The sequence below is a fragment of the Pteropus medius genome, unplaced genomic scaffold, assembly GCF_902729225.1.
Source record: "Pteropus medius unplaced genomic scaffold, Ma_sr-lr_union100, whole genome shotgun sequence".
Classification (NCBI taxonomy): domain Eukaryota; kingdom Metazoa; phylum Chordata; class Mammalia; order Chiroptera; family Pteropodidae; genus Pteropus; species Pteropus medius.
Genome location: NW_024350324.1, coordinates 1785684 through 1805223, shown reverse-complemented (window position 1 = coordinate 1805223; position 19540 = coordinate 1785684). Strand labels below are relative to the sequence as shown.

General features: G+C 61.3%; 1 protein-coding gene and 1 pseudogene across 2 annotated transcripts in view; both read right to left on the bottom strand.

The window, feature by feature from the left end:
- Positions 1-611: 611 nt before the first annotated feature.
- LOC120583767 (uncharacterized) lies at positions 612-730 on the bottom strand (annotated as a pseudogene).
- An 8905-nt stretch (positions 731-9635) lies between these two features.
- NCLN (nicalin) overlaps positions 9636-19540 on the bottom strand; it is a 16389-nt gene continuing 6484 nt past the window's right edge. The window contains exons 2-13 of one of the 2 annotated variants that reach the window (XM_039839210.1): positions 17923-18017; positions 16575-16655; positions 14934-15037; positions 13821-13909; positions 13583-13722; positions 13032-13210; positions 11530-11617; positions 11403-11441; positions 11163-11326; positions 10177-10230; positions 9931-10009; positions 9636-9780 (exon numbers count right to left, since the gene is read on the bottom strand). In XM_039839210.1, coding sequence (XP_039695144.1) covers positions 9721-9780; positions 9931-10009; positions 10177-10230; positions 11163-11326; positions 11403-11441; positions 11530-11617; positions 13032-13210; positions 13583-13722; positions 13821-13909; positions 14934-15037; positions 16575-16655; positions 17923-18017 — 1172 coding nt within the window. In that variant the 3' untranslated portion in view covers positions 9636-9720. The remainder of the gene's footprint in view (positions 9781-9930; positions 10010-10176; positions 10231-11162; positions 11327-11402; positions 11442-11529; positions 11618-13031; positions 13211-13582; positions 13723-13820; positions 13910-14933; positions 15038-16574; positions 16656-17922; positions 18018-19540) is intronic. The other variant, XM_039839211.1, reaches the window with a different exon arrangement.

Below are 19540 nucleotides of genomic sequence, written 5' to 3'. Positions count from 1 at the left end.
GCGGGCAGACTCGCAGCTGGAGCGACGGACGCCGCCTCCCGCCTCCCTCCCGCCCCGTCCCCGCGCCCTCCTCCCTCCTCTGCGCGCCCGCTCGCTCCAGCATCAGGACCACAAAAGAGCGGCTCCGCAGCGGCCCCTGGCGGCCGGCGCGCGCATCGCCGTCCCGCCACCCGCCTCCCGCCTCCAGCACGCACGCATGCCGCGCCTCCGGCCACTCGCTGCACGCCCGCGTTCCGGTGCCCAGTCCACGCGGGGAAACCGGAGGCCAGCGTGCCCGCAAACTTGCCTGCTGGGTGGGTGACGGCGAGCCCTCGGGCAGGACCGACCTGCCTTCCGGGCTGCACTGGCTCCTTCCACTGATAACAGGAAAATCTAAAAGTAGCACCCGGTTCGATAAGGGGCGCTTCGTAGACATTCGCTATGCTGCCCTGAGCACTTCTAAGTATACAACTCATCAAAAATAATAGTATTATTGACAGGGGGGCTGGGTGAAAACGGTGAAGGCATGAAGGAGTACAAATTAGTAGTTACGAAACAGACCCGGGGTGCGGGGGCGGGGGCGGGGATCGCCGCGTGGACTGTATACATGTCCAACTTATTATTTTTTTTTATGCCTACAGCGCCTGGTCTTCCTAGTTGGTCTCCCATCCAAGTAATAACCAGGCCCGACCCTGCTTAGCTTCCGAGATCAGACGGGATGGGGCTCGTTCAGGGTGGCGCGGCCGTAGACTCCAACTTTTTTATATTTAAGAAATAAATGGAAGAAAGTTCCATTTCATATAATAAAAAAGAAAGAATAGTAAAAACAACAGCAACGAGAGATGAGACTTTGATGATACTATGTGCCAGGCGCTGCGCTGTTCGCTTTTAAGTTCATAACTTTCCGAACAGAAATAGCAATCATTGTGTTACGTAAGCAGCAACCAGAAGTAACGTTTTTTGTAACACTTGCTGTGTGCACACCTGTTCAAAATATTTCAAAGGATATTAAGGCATTTTGGCCACTCTATGGGCATCATGTCGCCCCTGCTTAAACTCTCCAAAAAAAGTCCTGAAATTAAAGCGGGATCCTCTGTCCTACATGACCTGCCTGTCCCCTCCCCGCCCTCACCTTCCCCCACGTCTTGCCCTCACTCACTCTGCTCCAGCCGCGGGGCCTCCTCACTGTTCCTCCAAAATACCAGACGCCGTCCTGCCCCAGGGCCTTAGCACAGGCCGTGCCCTCAGCCTGGAATGCCCTTTCCCCAAGTGGCACATGGCTCGCTCTTCGATTCCCCATCACTCTCTCTGTCCGCCTTTATCTGGAATCATTCGGCCACCGTTACCTCCTTTATCGGGTGCCTTTTTCCCCTCCATAGTATTCATTTTAATTTAATTAATATGCTGTATACTTAGTTATTTACTGATAAAGCACATGGCTCTTTCCAGGCACCAGGCTGTGTGCTAAGTGCTTCACGCAACCGAACTCATTCAATCCACACGACCAACCCCTGGGGTGGTTACAAATAGACAAACAAGGCACTTGCAGACTAGGATAAATGCACGGAAGGGAACAGAGCTGGGAGAGTCGGGAACAGAGCTGGGTGAGTCGGGGGAAGGCTTAGGGACGGAAATTCAGGGAAGGCTCCTTGCAGGGAGTGACCTTGGAGCCGAGATGAGAACAGGGCAGCAAGAGCAAAGGCCTGGAGGCAGGAAGCGTCCTGATAGGCTGGAGGGCCAGCGAGGGGATGGGCAGGGAGAGTGCCACACCGAGGGACGGGGGAGGGGCGGGGTCTACCAAGCCTGACTTGATTTTATTTTTTAACTTATTTTCTTTATTTTAAAACAAAGACAGGATCACCAACAATGCCGTGCTGAGCCAAAGAAAAACTCAGTAATACTGATTCTACTTAAAACGTTGGCACTTCATTCACCATGCATTTTTCTGGCATTAGTTTGAATTTTTTTTTAAAAATTTGCATTAAAATATTCTTTACCTTGACTGAGTTTTCTGGCGTCCCCTTTAAACGCTGCTCCCAGGGAGAGCTCACCCTGGTCCCTGCCTGCTCCTCACAGGCCACTACTCTTATTACTGAGAGCTCTGTACTGTTCCTGTACCCACTTTACAGAGGGGCAAACTGAGCGAGGCCAGGTCACCTGGGATGTGAGCCCAGAGGGCCTGGCATCCTGGCATCCCGCACTTAGACAGCCAGGCCTCAGTCTCCTTCCCGGCCAAGCGAGACTAATGGATGACTACAGTGAAGCCCTTGGAATGGATTCGGTGAGTTGACGGGGGAGGCTGAGCATTGCGCCTGCGACGTCCTAATGCTCCATAAATGGCTACTGTCATGACTGCTACAGGCAGGCACCTGCCCAGCCCCAGACAGGAGCAGGGTATCCGGCCTAGGCGAGGAGCAGAGCCAGGATGAGGGGTTGCATCCTCCCAACAGCGCTCTGCCCCAGTCTCAGTGGTCCCCGGTTCTCAGCTAGCAGCCCCAGGCTGGGCGGGTGGGGCTGGGGCTGGGCCTGGGCCCGAGACAGGCTTTGTCTCCATGGAGACCCGATCAGGATGCTCCAGGCCTTGTGGGCTTTTGATGTGCTAGAGAGTGATTAAAAAGAATAAAAATAAAACCCCCCAGCCCTCCTGTGGGCCAAAGATGAAATTTCTCAGCCTCTTTCTTCCCCCAAAAACAAGTTCGGGGGAAGGGGCAGGGAGGAGCCCAGTCTGCCTTGGGTGTGACCTCTGGGAAACTAAATCCAGCATTGCACCTCCTGAATGACACTAATCTCTGGAGCGCGTTCCCTAAGCCGGCCGACTCAACTCAGCCGTGTCGGGAAATGGGCCAGGGCACACGGGCATCACTGCAGGAGGCCACGTTTGGGTTGTCACTGAAGAAGCAGAGAGGGTGGCAGCAGAGCCAGGGGGCGGAGCTGGAGCCTGGGAGGCTTCCCAGAAGTCAAAAGTCGCTTGGCTCTCTGGACCCATGTCCTCACTTACCTGCCCCAGGGGCCTCTGCACTTGCTCAGTGTCCTCCCAGAATAGGGTTTCTCAAAATACCTACACGAGCTTAAATAAATGTATCTCATCTTAAAGGAAAACTGGACACTTGGGGGGTCATGCTCTCTGTGGGGGGCCGTCCTGGGCACGGTGGGAGGTGGAGTGGCATCCCTGGCCTCGCCCCCTTGGTGCCGGGAGCACCCCAGTCGTGACAACCACAGATGTCCCCAGACATGGCGCAGTGTCCCTTGAGGGGGCAGAACCACCCCAGGTAAGAAGCGCAGATGTGGACAGGTGAGGGGCTGACCTTGGCGGAAGGGCGGGGTTGGGGTCAGGAGCAGGGCCCGCCATGTGCTTCCCAGATGTCACTCTGCATTTCCCACAAGCCTTCAGGCAATGGGCAGCAAAGGTGTGGGGAGGTGTCCACCGTGTTCCTGTCCCGACTTTTCACAACAAGACTCTTCTTTCTGGGGTTGTGGGTGTGAAAAGGGCTGAACCCCTCGGCGAGGAAGGAGAAATGGATGTTGGTGCCTTCTGGGTGTCCGATGGCTGACCCCTCTGCCAACGTCCTGGCTTCCTGCTTGAGGGGGAGGTGACGGACAGGGTCAGCGGGTGGGACAGGGGCCCACAGGGGCCCAGCCTGGGGCTGCCCTGTGCCAGGGCCTCTGCCCTCTGGCGGTCTGAGGGGTGGCCGGCCTCATCCCCGCTGCCCGCTGGCCCTGCTCCTCAGAGTCCCCCACACCCTGACTTCCCAGGCTGCCTACAGCTCTTTAAGCACATTCCCAGGGGCTGAAGCACCCCGACCCCAGCAGGGCCGAGGGGCTCGGATATGTCCCCTGGGAGCACACATTGAAGTCCCCACGTGTCCCAGATGCCTCCTGCACTCACACCTCTACGGACACAAAGCAGCCAGCTCTGGTCGCCACCCCCTATCCCCATGCCCCTCCTCCCATGGGGAGGAGCTGCCTGGTGCAGGAACCTCAGCCTCCGCCCAGGTCCTCCCAGGGCCCCAGCACCCCATTTGGCTTCAGGGATGAGAAAGGGTTCTTCACCAAGCCCGCTCCTCGCTGTTTCCTCTGTCACCAAGTCCCACGCCCTGGACAGGGTGGGGGTGACGTCCGAGGCACAACCTGGCTGTCCCCGCCCCTCCCCCATCCCTCCTTGGATGTGGCCCCGCCCATCCAGCCACAGCCTGACCGGGAGTGGGGACACCTGTCCCACAGGGCTGACAAATTCTGTCCCGGGGAACAAGGGGAGTCGATGCCTCACCCTCTGTGGGCCACATTGAACTTGGGAGTGTTCAGTGGGTTTTTTTCCAAAGTTAGGACAAGAAAGGGGGAAACACAGTCTCATTTCCGAATGAGCCAGGCCCTGTGTCACCATAACTTGGGACCGAAGCTGCCTGGGCTCAGACGCTGTAGGATTCCACGTATGCAACACGTCCAGAACGAGCCAGTCCACAGAAACAGGGAGTGGGGCAGTGGGTGCCAGGGGCTGGGGAAGGGTGTGTGTGACTGCTAATGAGGACGGGGCCTCTTTCTGGAGTGATGGAATGTTCTAGAACAAGACAGGGGTGCTCGGTTGCACAACTCTGTGACTGCACTAAGAATCACTGAGTGGCACACAGCTAAAGGGTCGATTTTACGGTATGTGACTATACCGCAACAAAGCTGGTTTTTTTTTTTTAAACAAAAAACTCTAAGTGCCAACTCTGCCTCTTTTATGCCACAAGACCTCAGAGCTCACCTGTCCAAATTTCCCTTTTGTCCTCTGTAAGTTGTAAGTAGAAGCGGCTACGTGATCCCGATGTACAAGGAGGGACAGAAAGAGAAGCGTCCCTACGTGGTGGCCACTGGAGTGATCACAGCTTTGGGCAGGTGTCACCGGTAGGCGCGGAAACTCGAGGGTGACGTCGGAGGAGCAACAGGGGACTGGCGCCGTCTCAAAGTATCGGTCTCCAACTGGCACATCAGTCACCAAGGGGACGGGAGCGACCCCCCAGTGGAGAGGGCCAAGGACATCCCACTACTCACTTCGTTCAGTGACATGCCCGCCCCCATTTCCAAAATGCATAAGCTGAACCCAATCCCGCAGAAACGCCATTTACAGGGTACACAGAGGGTTTAGAGAGCTCTGGGGACTGTTCCTAGAACATCTCTGCAAATATGAAACAACATCACAATAAACAGGGAACAGAAAGGAGGTGATGTTTGTGGAGTGTGGGCCACGTACCCCATTTCCCCGCTGAAGCCGCGCAGGTAAGCTGCCCCACGGCCTGCCCAGCTACGGGCTGGCACCGGTGTGGCCCCGGGTGCAAGCATCGCTGTCGCTTCCCCGTCCTTGGTCCTGAGTCTTCGGGCCCGGGCAGCGCTGGGAGTGGACTGAGGATGCCGTGTGACGTGGGCCGATGGCGAAGGCAGGCCAGGCCCTCGGAACCATGTTCGTCATGCGCCCCGCCCAGCGGCCCGGCTCAACCTGCTCTGGACCTTTTGTAGGTCAAACAGGTGGTTAAGGGTCATCAGTGACTCTCAGAACCGAGACTGAAATGTTGAAAGAAGCCACCCACGTGTGTCCATTGCAAAAGAGGCCCGTGTTGCTGGCTGGTCGTGGCCAAAGCTTTTCACTACGAAAGAGAAGAAAACAGCAAGATTTTCCCGAAACGCGCTGGGCGGCGAACTTTTTGGGTTCGGCGGCCGCACGGTCCCTCCTGCGACCACTTGGCTGTGCCCACGCAGTGTGAAAGCCGCCACCGGCGACGCGCGACCCAGTGGGCGTGGCCGTGCGCCCATCAACCTTCAGTGGGCGTGGCCTGCGCCCAGCAAACTTCAGTGGGCGTGGCCGTGCGCCCATCAAACTTCAGTGACGACAGGCAGCATGCCAGACTAGGCCGCGGGTGGCAGTTTCCTGTCCTCTGGTTAAACATCCCCTCCCGGTGGCCACAAGGCATCTACGAAGGTTCCTGGCGATGGAAAGTTGGGCGATGACTGTGTCCCTCTTCAGGGGACTGGGTAGATGACACGGCGTGTCGCCTGAGCACAGAGTACTAGACGGCCGTGCGAAGGACGGCGAACGAGCGTGCAGAATGGAAACGAGTTAACGCAAGACGCGCACGCGGCGCCGAAGAAAACACCGCCCGCCGCCAGCGCACTCGTGAACGTCCGCGCGAAAGTGAATGGAAAGGGCGCAGACGGCGGACGATGCCTCTGGGCCGGAGGGGGACACACGAGGCGGTTCCAGGGAGCGTTGGCTAGTGTTTTACTGCCAGGAAGAGGTCAAAGCCGCTGGATGGGACCCCTCTGGGCTGCCGGTGACAGATGCACCAGCCTCCTTGGAAGACGCCTTTACCCAAAGCTTCGTTGCCACCCAGGCTGATGGGGACCCAAGGTGGTGCTCGCGGCACCGAGGGAGCCCACGGAACGAACCGTGACGTGTCTGGCACGGGCGGCCTGGTCGCATTTCATCTTCGCAAGTGTCCTCAGGGAGCGTGACCTTGCCAAATGTGAGTAAGGTCCACAGCCTCCTCTCCGGGGGCTGCCCCCGCCCCACGGTCCCCCCCGCCCACGGCTCCCCATCGCACTGAGGGTGAAATGCAAACAGCTCACAAGGCCGGTCTAGAGGTGACACCTCCCCCGCCCCGCCCTCCAGGCCTAGTCCTGCCCCGGGGCCTTGGCACGGGCTGTGCCCTCTGCCTGGGCCGCTGTCCTTAATTTCCAGGGCTTAATCTCTCATTCCGACTTTCCGCAACACCTGCACCCCAAAGGGAGCCAACATTGCCCCTCCAGCTTTTACTTACTACCTGTCCCCCACAGCGGACGTCAAGCCCCAGGGCAGCTGGGACAGGGTCCCCGTTCTCGGCACACAATGGGAGGGCCAAATATCGTGAACTTAACAGTCGCATGAGACTCATCTGCAGTGACAAGATCAGCGGCAGCCTGGGGACAAGGAGGGCGCTGGGAGAGGGGAGGATGCTGCTCATGACCTGGACGGGACGATGGCTCCCGGGCCTGCCTCTCACTGTGTCCCGTGACACCTACAGACAGCTGTGCAGAGAAACACAGAACTGTCATGACTTCTATGTCCCAAACGAGATTGCACGTACACAAACCCAGGGACACTGGGAAACAGGAGGAAAACACGGGGGCATGGTGCTGGCGGCAGCTGGGGTTGGTGGTGGCTTTCGTTCTCCTGGTTACGGTCAAGGAATTTTTTGTGTAAAGAAAAGGAAGTATCGGCCTGTTAGTTAATGAGGAGGTGGGCTGGCCCTTCCTCTAAACCCTGGGGAGTTTTACCGAGGCCAAAGCCACATTGTGGCCTTAGTGGGCGGAGGGCAAGGGAGAGGGGCAAAGGTAAGACGAGGCAGCCGTGACCTGAGGACAGGGGACCCACCAAGGAAACCCCAGCAGTCCCCTCTCGGTTCAGCCACGGCTCAAATCACCTTCTTGGCTGCCCCTCGGTGCCCTGGGAACCCAGCGCCTGTTGGGGAGGTCGGCTCACCTTGGTCCGCTCCACCAGGTGCCGCCCTCATCCCCCCAAATCCCGCCCTGTCCTCCTCCAGGCAGCCACCAGTGGGTGCCCGTGAGCACCGGCGTCACCTGGGCCCCTCCACCCACAGCCCCATGGGCTCCCACTTCCCGCCAGGCCAAAGACCCCACAGCTCACCTCCTCCAACCGCCCCTGAAGCCCCGTCTAAACTGCACCTCCCAGCAGCACACGTCCCCAAGACCCCGTTTTGTCTGGGCTCCCTCGTCCCCCTCCCCGCCCCCCACCGAGGTAAGCTCCTAAAGGCAGTTTTTGTTGACAGTTGCATCTCGCAGTGGAAGTTTGTGGAAGCTCTGAGACCGGGCAGGCCTCAGGAATGCCCAGGCCTGGAGTGGGGGGCTGGGCCCCCCACACGCAGGGACGAGTTGCACTGAGCATCCGGTTGTCGCCCCAGCTGACCTCCTTGGAGCCTGGCTTAGGGTTGAGGGTGGGCCTGGCCAGTGGGGGAGCCTCCCACAGGCTGCTGCCCACCCCGTAGGGGTCGAATGGTGGCCCGTGGCAACCTCAGAATGAAACGTTGCTTGGAAAGAGGGTCTTTGCAGATGTCGTCCGTTGAGATGGTTGAAATGGAGTGGGACGGGCCCCAGACCCGATGACCGGCCCGATTGGAGTGACACACAGCAGATGGAGACAGAGACGGGAGCGTGAACCGCACGCCCAGGAGCGCGGGGACAGACCCGCCCACACCCCAGGAGCCCGGGCAGAACACGGAGGGCGACTGTTCAATATGGCTTTATTTTCTGGTTGTCCACCTGTGTCCTACACCCGACCGGAGCTCCGAACCATCCTGCGAAGTGGCCCTGGGGTGGGGGGCTCACTCAGCAACCCCAGACACTGCCCTCTCCACCACCATGCTTGAGGGTGAGCCCACCCAGGCCCCCCACCCCTGTGGCATGAACCCCAAGAAGTGGCCGGGCACTTGGTAAAATCGCTAGGGGAGATGGGCCACCAGCAGAGCAAAGGGGGCATGAGGCAGAAAAGAACCTGCGGCCCCCGCACCGCCCCCAGCGTGCCCCCAGGCCTGGCCACCAGCTGGGGCCTGAGAGGCTGGAGGACAGGAGAGCCGGCCCTGCCCAGGAGAAAGACAGGTTTGGCAAAGGGGGTGGGGTGGGGCAGAGGTGGGGACACGACCCCCAGAGAAGCCCTGTCCCTCCAGTTAGCTGGCTCCGGGAGGGGACAACAGCAGGCTGGGCGGGGGTGGGAAGGCCAGTCCCCAAGTCCCTTCGGGCTGCTCAGACCTCCCTGGTGGTAGAGATGCTCCCTTAGCACTTAACTGATCGTATTGCTCATGAATTGGCACACTCAGGCCTCCCTGAGGTCCCCTGGCGCTGGCGGCCCCGTTCCCGCCCCCAAGCTCGTGGCCCGTGAGGCGCCTGGTTTGTGGGGTGAGGGCTTGGTCCAAGCTCCCACTGAACCCACACCTGTCCTCCGGGTCCCCCAGGCGTGTCCCCAGGAAACGCTCTCCCTTGATCCCCAACTGGACATCGCTCCCCCAGGACACGCCCTCCTGTTCACAGATGAGGAAAAGACCCAGGAGCCACGAAGCAGCGAGTCAGCAGAGCGGGGGCCTCTGCCCCCCAGGGCCCCCCCTGAGGACCGCCTCCCCGGGGGCCCGCGGCTGGGCCCCAAGAGGGAAGACAGCCTAGCGGAGGTGCTCGCGGTCCCCGGGGTGCAGCGCGAGGCACAGTGGGGGGGGCTGCTGTCTCCAGGGTACCAGACGGGGTTCAGGGGAGACGCACCCCTCAGCCTGGCCTAGGTGATGGCCACAGGCTTCCAAGGGAGGAGCTGTAACCCAGGGACCCAGAGCTGTAACCCAGGGACCCAGAGACCATACCTGCCCCCCTCAGACAAGCAGGAGAGCACCCGAGTCACCGGGGAAGGGGACACGCGGAGGACAGCACAGGCACCAGCCTACAGTCTGCGGCCGGTCACGGGCGGGAGAGGGCATGAGGCTGTGCTGGGAGCTCCGTCACCGCTCAGCACCCTGACGGCTGCAGGACCGGCCTCCTGGCCAGGGCGCATCCGCGGCGTGTCCCCAAGTCTGTGGCCAGGCCCCAGAATGCCACCAGCTGCTCCTCTGAGGGAGTTCGAAGGACAAAACAAAGAATCCCCCAAGTCCTCAAGAGCAACACAGAAAAGCTCTGTAATTCGGGGTGCGGCTGTGGGGAGCCCCTCCGGCCGCAGTGGGGGGCGGGGGGGCCGCGTCACTGCGTCTTGGCCTTCAGCAGCAGTCTCTGAACGGTTCTGTACAGGAGGTCGAAGTGCTGGGGGCACCAGGAGGGCGCCAGTGAGGTCACGTGAGGTCGGGAATAAACCCCACCGTGAAAGGCCCCAGGGCCGCCTGTGCGGTCACCTGCTTCTGGGCAGGACGTGCCCGGCCAGGCCGCCCTCCCGCCCGAGCCCTGCCCGCTCACCTGCACGGCCGTGTAGGCCATTCCGAGGTAGGCGCCGATGCAGACGGCCAGGAGCAGGTCAAAAATGGCTGGCTTGACCCTGGAGGGAGGGGAAGGGAGGGGTCAGGGGCCCAGGGAGGGCATGGGCCACGGGGTCAGCCAGCACGGAGGTGACGCCAGCCTCACCACTCCCTGGATGTCCCGTGGACTACAGTCCCCTGGGAAGTGACCCAGGGGGACACAGGCCCCTGGCCCAGTGCAGCTCACCTGTAGGCGTTCATCACCTGCTTCAGCTGGTCATAGAAGACAAACTCGGGGTCCCTGGGGAGAGTGCGCATTCTCAGTGGGCTCAGCCCGGCGGCCGGCCACGTCTGGCCCTGCGCCAGACCAGCCAGAGGTCCCACCAGCCCAGGAACACAGCAGGAAGCGCCCCGTGTGCACGTCTGCTCGAGGCAGCCAGTGTCCCTCTCCATTACTCTGTCCATTACTCTGAAGTGACATCTTCTCTGTTGTTGTGGGTATTAAAATGTACTCTAAAAATGAAACATGGTTACCAGGAATTTTCCTGGTCCAGGAAGCATTTCTACAGAGGAAGGGAGACCCCGGCCCCATGGCTGTGGGTCCACTCTGAGCCTGTGTCTTCTGTCCAAGCACTGTCTCCTGGGGCACCAGGAGTTGGGAAGAAGACAGAGGCCAGCGAGGGCACCGAGCAGTCTGGGAACGTCTCCTGCCTGTGGCCACCCACAGCGCCTTCCTACCACAGGCCCTGAGGCGCCTGCTCAGCTCAAGTGGGGAGCTCAATCTTGAGCAGAAAAAAGGCAAAACCCAGGGGGCTGGTGGTGGGGAGGAGCACCCCGCAAGTGGACAGCGACCCAGGGACAAGCAGCGTGACTCCCGGAGCACAGAAGCACCAGAGGGTGGGTCGAGGACAGGGCTGCCAGCTCTGAAACGGGATGTCAGCTCTGTGTGGGTCTCAAACAAGGAACAGGCTGTTAGCACAGACACACCCCAAGCACTGCGTGAGGTAAACTAGAAACAAGACAACGTGATGCGTATCCAGAACTCAAACTGAACTGAGCACTCCATATTTTCTAGTTATCACCCTATTTTTCGTTCCACATCTCATGAATCTGCTTGATCTGGCCCAGGGTATGTGCACGTGTGCGCGTGCGCACGCGCGTGACTCTGGAAAGCCCACTTGGTGTGCGCATGGGTGGGGCATGGCGGGGGCGGGGGGTGGCACCCGCGCTCACCGCTTGTCAGCCTTGATGTGATGCTGCTTCACCTCCTTCAGGTAGCGGCCCAGGTAGTGCTCCAGCGTGCTGAGGAGGGTGCCGTCCTTGTGCACCAGCTGGGCGGCGCGTGGCTGCGTGGTGAGCCAGTCCATCACCGAGTCCAGCTGCTCCTGCTGGATCTGCTGCGAGGGACGTGCTTGTGGCCACGCGGCCCCGGCCATCCGCGCCCCGCGCCCCGCCCGCCAGGCCCAGGCTTACCATCTGCTCTGTGAAGACCGGCATGTCCGCGGGGGTCCCCTGCAGGGAGAGGGAGGGCAGGCCTGAGCCTCGGTCCACGGGGAGGAGGGCGGCGGGGCCCGGGGCAGGAGCGGCCTGGGGGCCTCACCTTCTCGGTCAGGTTGTAGATGACCCGCGTCAGGGCCTCCGCGATGAGCCTCGTGTTGCGCGTCAGGGTTTTGGAGTCGACCCGGGACCTTCGGGGGCACATGTGAGAGAAATCTACATCCACCTGGAATCGGCATCGTTTACAATCGCCAGAAAACACCAGACCACAAGGGCGACCGCACGGCTGATGGTGACAGACAGGAAAAGCCATAGCCTCCTCGGGCAGGGTGGGTGCCGGCTGGCCCGCACCCCGGGGGGTCGCCTGCAGGGCCCGGGAGGCAGGCTGGCTCCCCGCATCCGCCTGGAATGACTGGACGCCCCGGGCCTCAGTTTCCTCACCTGGAACGGGGATTGAGGGACATGGCCTCCACGGAGGGCGGAGTCGCTATAACACCCAGCAGTGAGGTGAAGTGTGCCCTAAAATTCACACCCACCCAAACCTGACAACGTGACCCAATTTAAAAACAGGGTCTTTACAGACGGGATCAGTTGGGTCACACTGCAGGAGGTGGCCCTAAATCCGATGGCCGGTGAACTTATTAGAAGGAAATGTGGACACAGATGGTCACGTGACAACAGAGATAGAGACCAGGGTGATGTGGCCCTAAGCGAGGGACACCAAGGGCTGCCAGCAACCGCGGCCAGAGGAACTCTGGGGGAACGATGTCACTGACCCCAGTGGCTGTGAGGTGCTGGGGCCTCGTGGGGGAGGCGGGGGACTCACTCTCCCGGCCCTGGCGTCCTTCCCTTCAGTTCTCCTTTGCTCTCAGCTCCCTCTGACCTGCAGCGCCCTGGCTCACGTCCCTCGACTTCAGTGCCACCTCCTCCAAAAAGCCCTCCAGGAAGCCTCCCCAGTGCCCCAGGACCAGCCGACGTCCCCGCTATGCCTGTTCTCTCTGGGCCTCGCCTGTCACCAGGCTGGGCTGGGCCCCCTCCAAGACCACCTCGTCTCCCCAGCAGACGTGTGTCCAGTAGCTACGCCACCGCCCAGGGCTAGCGAAAGAGGGCACAGCAGACGATGCCAGGCTCAGGGTTCGACAGCCGAAGCCACCATAAAACTGTGGCCCACTGAGGGCTGCCATGCCAGCAGGGCAGACGAATGGGACGTGAGCTCCCAAAACAGCGTCAGCCAGCGGCGCCAGCACCACAGAGACGGTGAGTGAGGAGGGTGAGCAGGGCAAGCTCCCAAAAGGCACAAGGGGCCCGGGAAGGGGACAGGCCACCATGCCAGGGCCCAGGGGCAGAGCCGCAGCGGGTGCTGAGGTGCTCGGGGCATGCACCAGACCACTGGCTGAGGCGCCCGTGTCCCCAGCACCCCTGCTGAGCAGCCCAGGTGAGCCACCGTCCGCTGCCAGGCCCGTGCTGGCCCCTGCCCACCACCTATGTGGCGGGGTCACTCCCCGCCGGCGCCCTCGCTCTGGAAGAGACGACTTAGAACGTGCCTTGTCCACGGGGCCTGGCGGGCAGCGGGGGAGTGTGGGGAGGCCTCGGGGCTGTGCTCACCGCACGTCCATGATGCTGCTGCGCTGGCCGTCGCGGTGGCTCTCCAGGTGGGACAGGGTGAAGGCGGGCAGCCGGCGGATGGCAAAGCGCTCGTGCTCCCAGGCCAGGATGTCCTCCGCCAGGTTGACCTTCTTGTGCACCATGGAGAAGCGCAGCTCCGGGAACTGGTGTGCGGCCACCTGCGGGGCGAGGTGGTCGTGGGGTCGCCCAGTGCCCAGCCTCCTGGGCCGGCCGCACCCCACCGGCCTGTGGAGGGACACGAGCTCCTCCCCACACCGCCCACAACCAGAAAACGGGGAGAAACCACTGGCCCCCAGAAACCCGACTGAGGTCCCCTCAAGGCCCCAGGTATGCAGAGCACCCAGTCTGATCCCCAAGTGACGATGACCACTCGCTAACGAGGGGCAACGGGGCAGACGTCCTGGCCTGGCTCATGTCCCTGGCCTGGCCCGTGATGCGCTGTCACCCCTCAGAGCCTCAGGGGGCCTGTCTGTGAAGTGAGCAAGTGTCTGGCACTGTCTGGAAGGCTCCCTCCCCCCGAGGGCACCCACCATCTCCAGCTCCCGCAGGAAGGCGTGCTGCAGCGTCCCCTCCCTGGGCGGCTTAGACACGTGCAAGTGTAGGCTGTCGCCCCGGCCCACGGTGTCCAAGCAGAGGACGAAAGCTACGTTGTCCTGGAGCAGACTGGAATCTGTGGGCAGCAAGAGCTGACGGGGGAGGGCGAAACCCCGGGCCCCCGCCCCTCTGCGGTCCCTGACCCCATGTCCCAGGCCGCTGGGGGCCACTAACCTGTGTGGTCCAGGTTGTCTTCCAACCAGCGCTTGGTCCCCTGATAATTAAACTTGCCCCCTCCAGAGGCAAAGAAGAGGAGGTTATACCTGGGGGGGAGGGGGGAACGAGCAGAGGCATCAGCCATGGCCAGAGTGTTCAAATTCCCAATAAGGAGGACATGGTCCCCTGGGGACAGAACCCTGACCAGCCGCTAGGGCAGTGACTCCCTGTCCCCCCACTGCTTATGACAGAACCGGGCCATCTCTGTGGGGCCGCCCGGGCCCTGTGGGGATTGGATAGCACCCCAGACTCAATGCCAGAAGCCCCCTAGTCAGGACACCCACAGATGTCCCCTGACATGGCCCAGTGTCCCCTGGGGGCAGGGTCAACCCTGGGTGAGGACCACTGATCTAGAGGCTTCTCTGAGCTCTGAACACAGGAGACGACCTGGCTCCACCCGGCCAGGAAGGAGCCCCAGGGGGACAAAAAGGAACATGGCTTCGGCAGCGGCCGGCACAACGGGCCCCACCCACCCTGCCAGGGGCACAGCCATCCTTCCAAGAGACAGAAAGAGAGGACCACGTGAGGATGGAGGCGGACAGTGGAGTGACGCGGCCACACGCCGAGGGATTCCGAGGACTGCAGGCAGCCCCCAGAGCTGGGGGAGGCAGGAAGGACCACGCCCCGGAACCTCCAGGGGGACACTGAACGGGGAGCACAAGTGTCGCTGTTTCAGCCACCCGGGGTGTGGAGCCTGGTGACAAAGGCTCTAAGAGACCGTCACCCTGGCCAAGCCCCCTCTGGCCCGGGCAGCGTGGTATGTGGATGAGCCACCCAGGAACGACCTGCCCAGCACCCGCAGTGCCGACACGGGCGGGGGAGCCCTGGTTTAACGCGCTCTTCTTTGAGAGTTTCTATTACCTGCAGCTGAAAGCATCCCCACCCCTCTGGGGACTAAGGGCAGCGGGGCCTCCTGGGTGGGATTCCGGGGGGTGGGTGTGGGCGGGGCCTGGCGCACGGAAGCCCTGGATACACAGACACTGTCAGTCTTGGGGTTGGCACTGCCCCAAGGCCACCAGACAAACAGAACCATTGCAGGTGTCAGGCTGCAGCGCCCCCCATGTCACTTACGCTGCGTGCGTGCGCTTGTAGGTGTACAGCCTGGAGAAGAGCCGGGCCAGCTCCAGCAGCACGGAGATGCCACTCCCATTGGAGTCTGCGCCGTGTGACAGCCACTGCGGGCGGGCGAGACAGGGCTGGCCGTCACCTCCATGGCCACGCATGGCACCACGCTACCCTGTCAGAGCAGCAGTGGTCCACTCTGCCTGTCTCGGACCACGGCCACAGTCCACTCAGAGCACCGCGGGATCGCCAGCCCCTCTGCCCAGGACCCCAGACTGACAGCACCCCAACTTGCACAGGACCGAGACCCTGGAAACTCGAGGCCCTGCTGGGTCTCCGGGCTCGCTACGACAGCCCCGTGCCCAGCAGGTACCTGGCCTCTGTCCAGCCTCAGCACGTGTACCAGGACCCTCACGCCCCCTCCCTGTGGGGGGGTCGGGCAGGTTCCCTCCAGCCAGACCACCGGCCTTTGCACTATGAAAGCCCGTCCCCCACCCGGGTTCCCTGGCTGATGACAGTACTCTCTAAGAGGCGACAACTGGTTCTGGGAGAGGGAAAATCATCTTGGACTCCGTAATGGCCTGGGCCCTCCCAAGGTCAGTCTATAGCCGACACACACTGAGTGTACCGACGGCATCGGAGTTCATGGGGACAGGGCCACGTGGTGCTCAGTTGAGAACTGGGCAGCAAAGGCCCAGGTCCGTGACATGTCCAGAACAGGCACAACCAGAGACAGGAAGTGGGTTCAAAGTGCGGGGGGATGAGGGTGACTGCTAATGGGGACAGGGTTCTTTTTGGAGTGGTGGAATGTTCTGGAATTCATAGCTCTCTCAAAGCGACTCTCCTGGCGAGAGGCACACCCCGACTCCGACATGTGCCCTGGCTTTGCCAGGCAGGGGCCACAGCCTGAGGGCAGGGCTGAGCGGGCCCAGACCACCACCCACAGAGGCCAGCTGGCTAGGCTGGCCCCCCACAGCAGCTGAGTGGAGCTCCAGGGGCTCCCGCCAACTCCCGACAGCCCCCAGCCCTAAACGCTCTGCAAACAGGTGGGTCATGCTGAGCCCCGCTGTCCCCCGGGGTCTGGGGCCTCGGACAAGCTGGGCAGAGGTGCCCACGTGACTGGCCCCAGGCGTTGGGTCTCTGTGAGGCCCCTGGGGACCGCACCTCACAGTGTGTCACGTCTCATCTGAGGGGGAATGACCGTGACCCCAAAAGAGAGGACTCTAGGAGCTATGCCTGGGCCCCCAGCCCACCCCCCACCCTTGCCCTCGGCGTGTCTCACCCCGTCCTGTCTCCACACCGACCACGGCCGTAGGGGCCACTGCTGCTGAGTCCTGGGGTCCTCCCCACAAATTATCAACTGGGTATCTTGGAGACCCCAACACATACCCTGGGCAAGTTCCTGGCCCGGCCACCTATTTGCCATGGGACCTTGGGCACGAGACCCACCCCAGCTTAGCCTCAGCTTCACGATGACACCCACCCCACAGGGTCCTCGTGGGAACCTGAGATAACACCCTAAAGGCCTCAAGAGTGGATGCTGCTGCTGAGCGTGGCCGCTGTCCAGCAGACACTTCTGCCTCTGAGCTGGGTCAGAACATGTGGGAGGATGGGTGACCCTCGCCCCCGCCAGGGCAAGTGCATACATACAGGGGCCACTCCAAAGGCGTCGTAGTGGGCCACGATGACGATGGTAGGAAGGTCCTCTCCACCCAGCCCCGTCAGCCGCCCCTGCGGAGAGACGGGCTGTGAAATGCCGGCCAGCTGGGGTCCTGGCCACCAGCGACGGCGAGGCTGCTCCCGTCAGCACGGGAGTGGGGTGGGAGGGGTTCTTTTAGGTTTGCCGGCTCCACAGTCTCTATTGAGATTAGTCGATTGAGGACAATGTTTGAACAAATGGGCGTGGCCATGTGCCAATAAAACTATTTACAGATACGGCCGAGGGCTGGACTTGGCCGAGGGCTGGACTTGGCCGGCCACCGCCCCGGCTCTGAGAGTCTGCCGCTTGTCTCCAGCATGCCTCTGCCCTGGAACCAAGCCCGCCAAGCCGCTGTCTCGGAAGGCAGAGCTCTGCTGACGGGAGGGACGGTGTCGCCGGGCATGGAGCCCGTGAGCCCATGGGCCTGGGTCCCAGCACTGGCAGGGGAGAGTGGGAGCAGAGCCAAGCCCCCCGCTTCCTCCCTGCTGCCTGCTCCCCCGGCGAATAACAGGATTGCGGAAGGCTCACGGCAGCAGACACTTCCAGAGCCAAAGGCCAAGGCAGTGGCTGGCAGGTTGCAGCGGACCCCAAACAGTGAAGGGCCCCAAAGACCCTCGGTGGCTCCATCTGCTGTGACCCCAGGACACTGGACCAACGGCAACTGACCCTGACGCCTGGGAGCCTGACAAGGGCCTGGCCAGTGAGGGTGGGGGTCCTCTGCCCGAATTCTCACGCTCCCTTATGCAGTTCTGAGAAACGTGTCCATCTGGTCACTGCAGCGCATGCTCAGAGGCCGCAGTGGCTTCCCTTTGCCCTGGTCCTGATTTGGCCTGCGCCCCCCGCCCAGGTCTCAGCAGGGCGGCCCGCTCGCCCGGAGCCTTGGTCCGCTCCTCACCGCCCCTTCGCTCGGCTGCAGGCCTCAGCCTGGACGTCCCTGGGCGTCCCTCTGAAAGTGCGGCAGGAACCGCAAGGGACGGTCAGCATCTGGCTCGCCGCTGCCTTCTGCACACAGCGGGGGCTCACTGTGCACAGGCAGAAAAGCGGGGACTCTCGCCGTGGGTGTGCACGGCCTGAGGCTGCCTCACTCAGTCCTGGAGGGGGAAAGGCTGGCTAACAGTGTGGCTGCACCCCAACTTCGACCTGAGCCCGCATGCTAACACGCGGTGGGGCAAGGGACGTCGAGCAGTCTCGCACTGTCGGCTGCGAACCCCTGCATGTCAAGGTAGGCTCCAACGATGACAGAGCGGTCTCAGGACCACGCCCCCGTGGTCCTGCACAGCAGCTAGGGATGACACTCACCTCCACACTGGTGATGAGCCAGTCGCTCACGGCTTTGCTCTGGACCCCGCTGGTGACCATCTGGAAGCCATTGGCAGTGGCTGTGTGGAGAAGCACTGGGGACGAGGGCAGGGAGGGTCAGCCTGGGCTGGCATCCTCGTCACCCCAGCACCCCAGACCCTAGGGGTTCAGTCTACGCAATGTATGTGCAGAACTGACTGCATGGACGAGAACACAGGGTGATGGCCAGACCCAGGAAAGAGCCTGGGTGAAGTCACTGCGGCCCCGCATGGGCAGGGGACAGTGCAGAAGGCACCCCGCTGCAGAGCCAGAGGCACATGCCTGCCCTCTGACCCAGCCTCCCAGGACCGGCTCAGCATCCACACAACAGCCGCCCCAGAGGTGACCTAGAAACAAGCGTCCTGCTTTCGGAAGACCCACGATCCACCGGCCCAGAGAGCAAGACAGTGTCGGTGCCCAAAAGTGAGTGACCCCAGCTCGGTGTGAACGGACAGACTCTGCAGACACCACTGTTTCATCTGGGGCCAGGGATTAAAAACGCTTGTGAGTTCGCCCTGTCTCGAACCCGCTTCTGTCTTTACGCATTTAGAAATGCAATCGTCACGGGTACGTGAGATGTTATCACCGGAGGGAACCGGGAGGAGAAGGCCCGTCAAGAACTGTTATGTTTCTGCCACTTCTAAATCTTGACGTGTTCCAAAATAAACAAGTCACTTCTAAGAAAGATAGTTATGATCAACATTTGTGATCTTGTATCCTGTTTTTTCCACTCATCAATATAAAATAAGCATTTTCCCATGCTGCTCAAAATTCTGTCCCGATGCTATTTTTCATGACTGCATAATATTCCACTAAGTAGATTCCTCTACTCCAACTGGAAATTTAGGTCTTTCCAAAAATTCGCTCTTCCGCTGCCACGAGGCAGGTAGCTGTTGTCAAGACTGAGCTGGACCTGAGGATGACAAACGTTTTTCTACCCTGCCATGCCGCAGCGTGAAGCTGTCACGGACACCAGGTAAACAAAAGCGGCGGGACACCAACAAACCTTCACCAGCACGAGCAGGCAGCTGAAGGCTGTCGTCCGCCAACCCGCAACCTAGCGCCCCATGCAGCTAACCATCGGGCAGGAGGATCACACCTCTCTCTGCAGCTTAGATACGTATCAGAGTGTCCCCAAGGAGCCGGGCCCAGTCCACCAGCGCGGACAAGCCTGCCGGCCTCGTCCTCTGAGCATCTTCCTCCTCTTACGTCTGCCTTTTCCATAGGCGCGAATAGTGTTGAATGGCTCCTCTCAGCGGCAGCCCTCTGATCCATTTTCCTATCTCACTCTTGACAATGACCCGCTCCTGCTCCCACCTCACCACAGCGTCCGCAGTCCGCGGGGTGGAAGAACCCAGGTTCCCTCCTCTCCCCAAGAACACTGCTGCCCCACCGGAAGCGAACAGCGAGTAGAACGGACCGAGAAAACCAGAGATGCCCACACGTCCCATAAAGAGCCAGAGGCTGGGGGCAGGAAACACCTCCCCCCAAATAAGTGGTTCTCAAGCTTTTGTTCACATGGAAATCGGTGTGTGTGTGTGCTGGCAACGTAGAGCCCCAGACACAGCAGGTCGGGGCA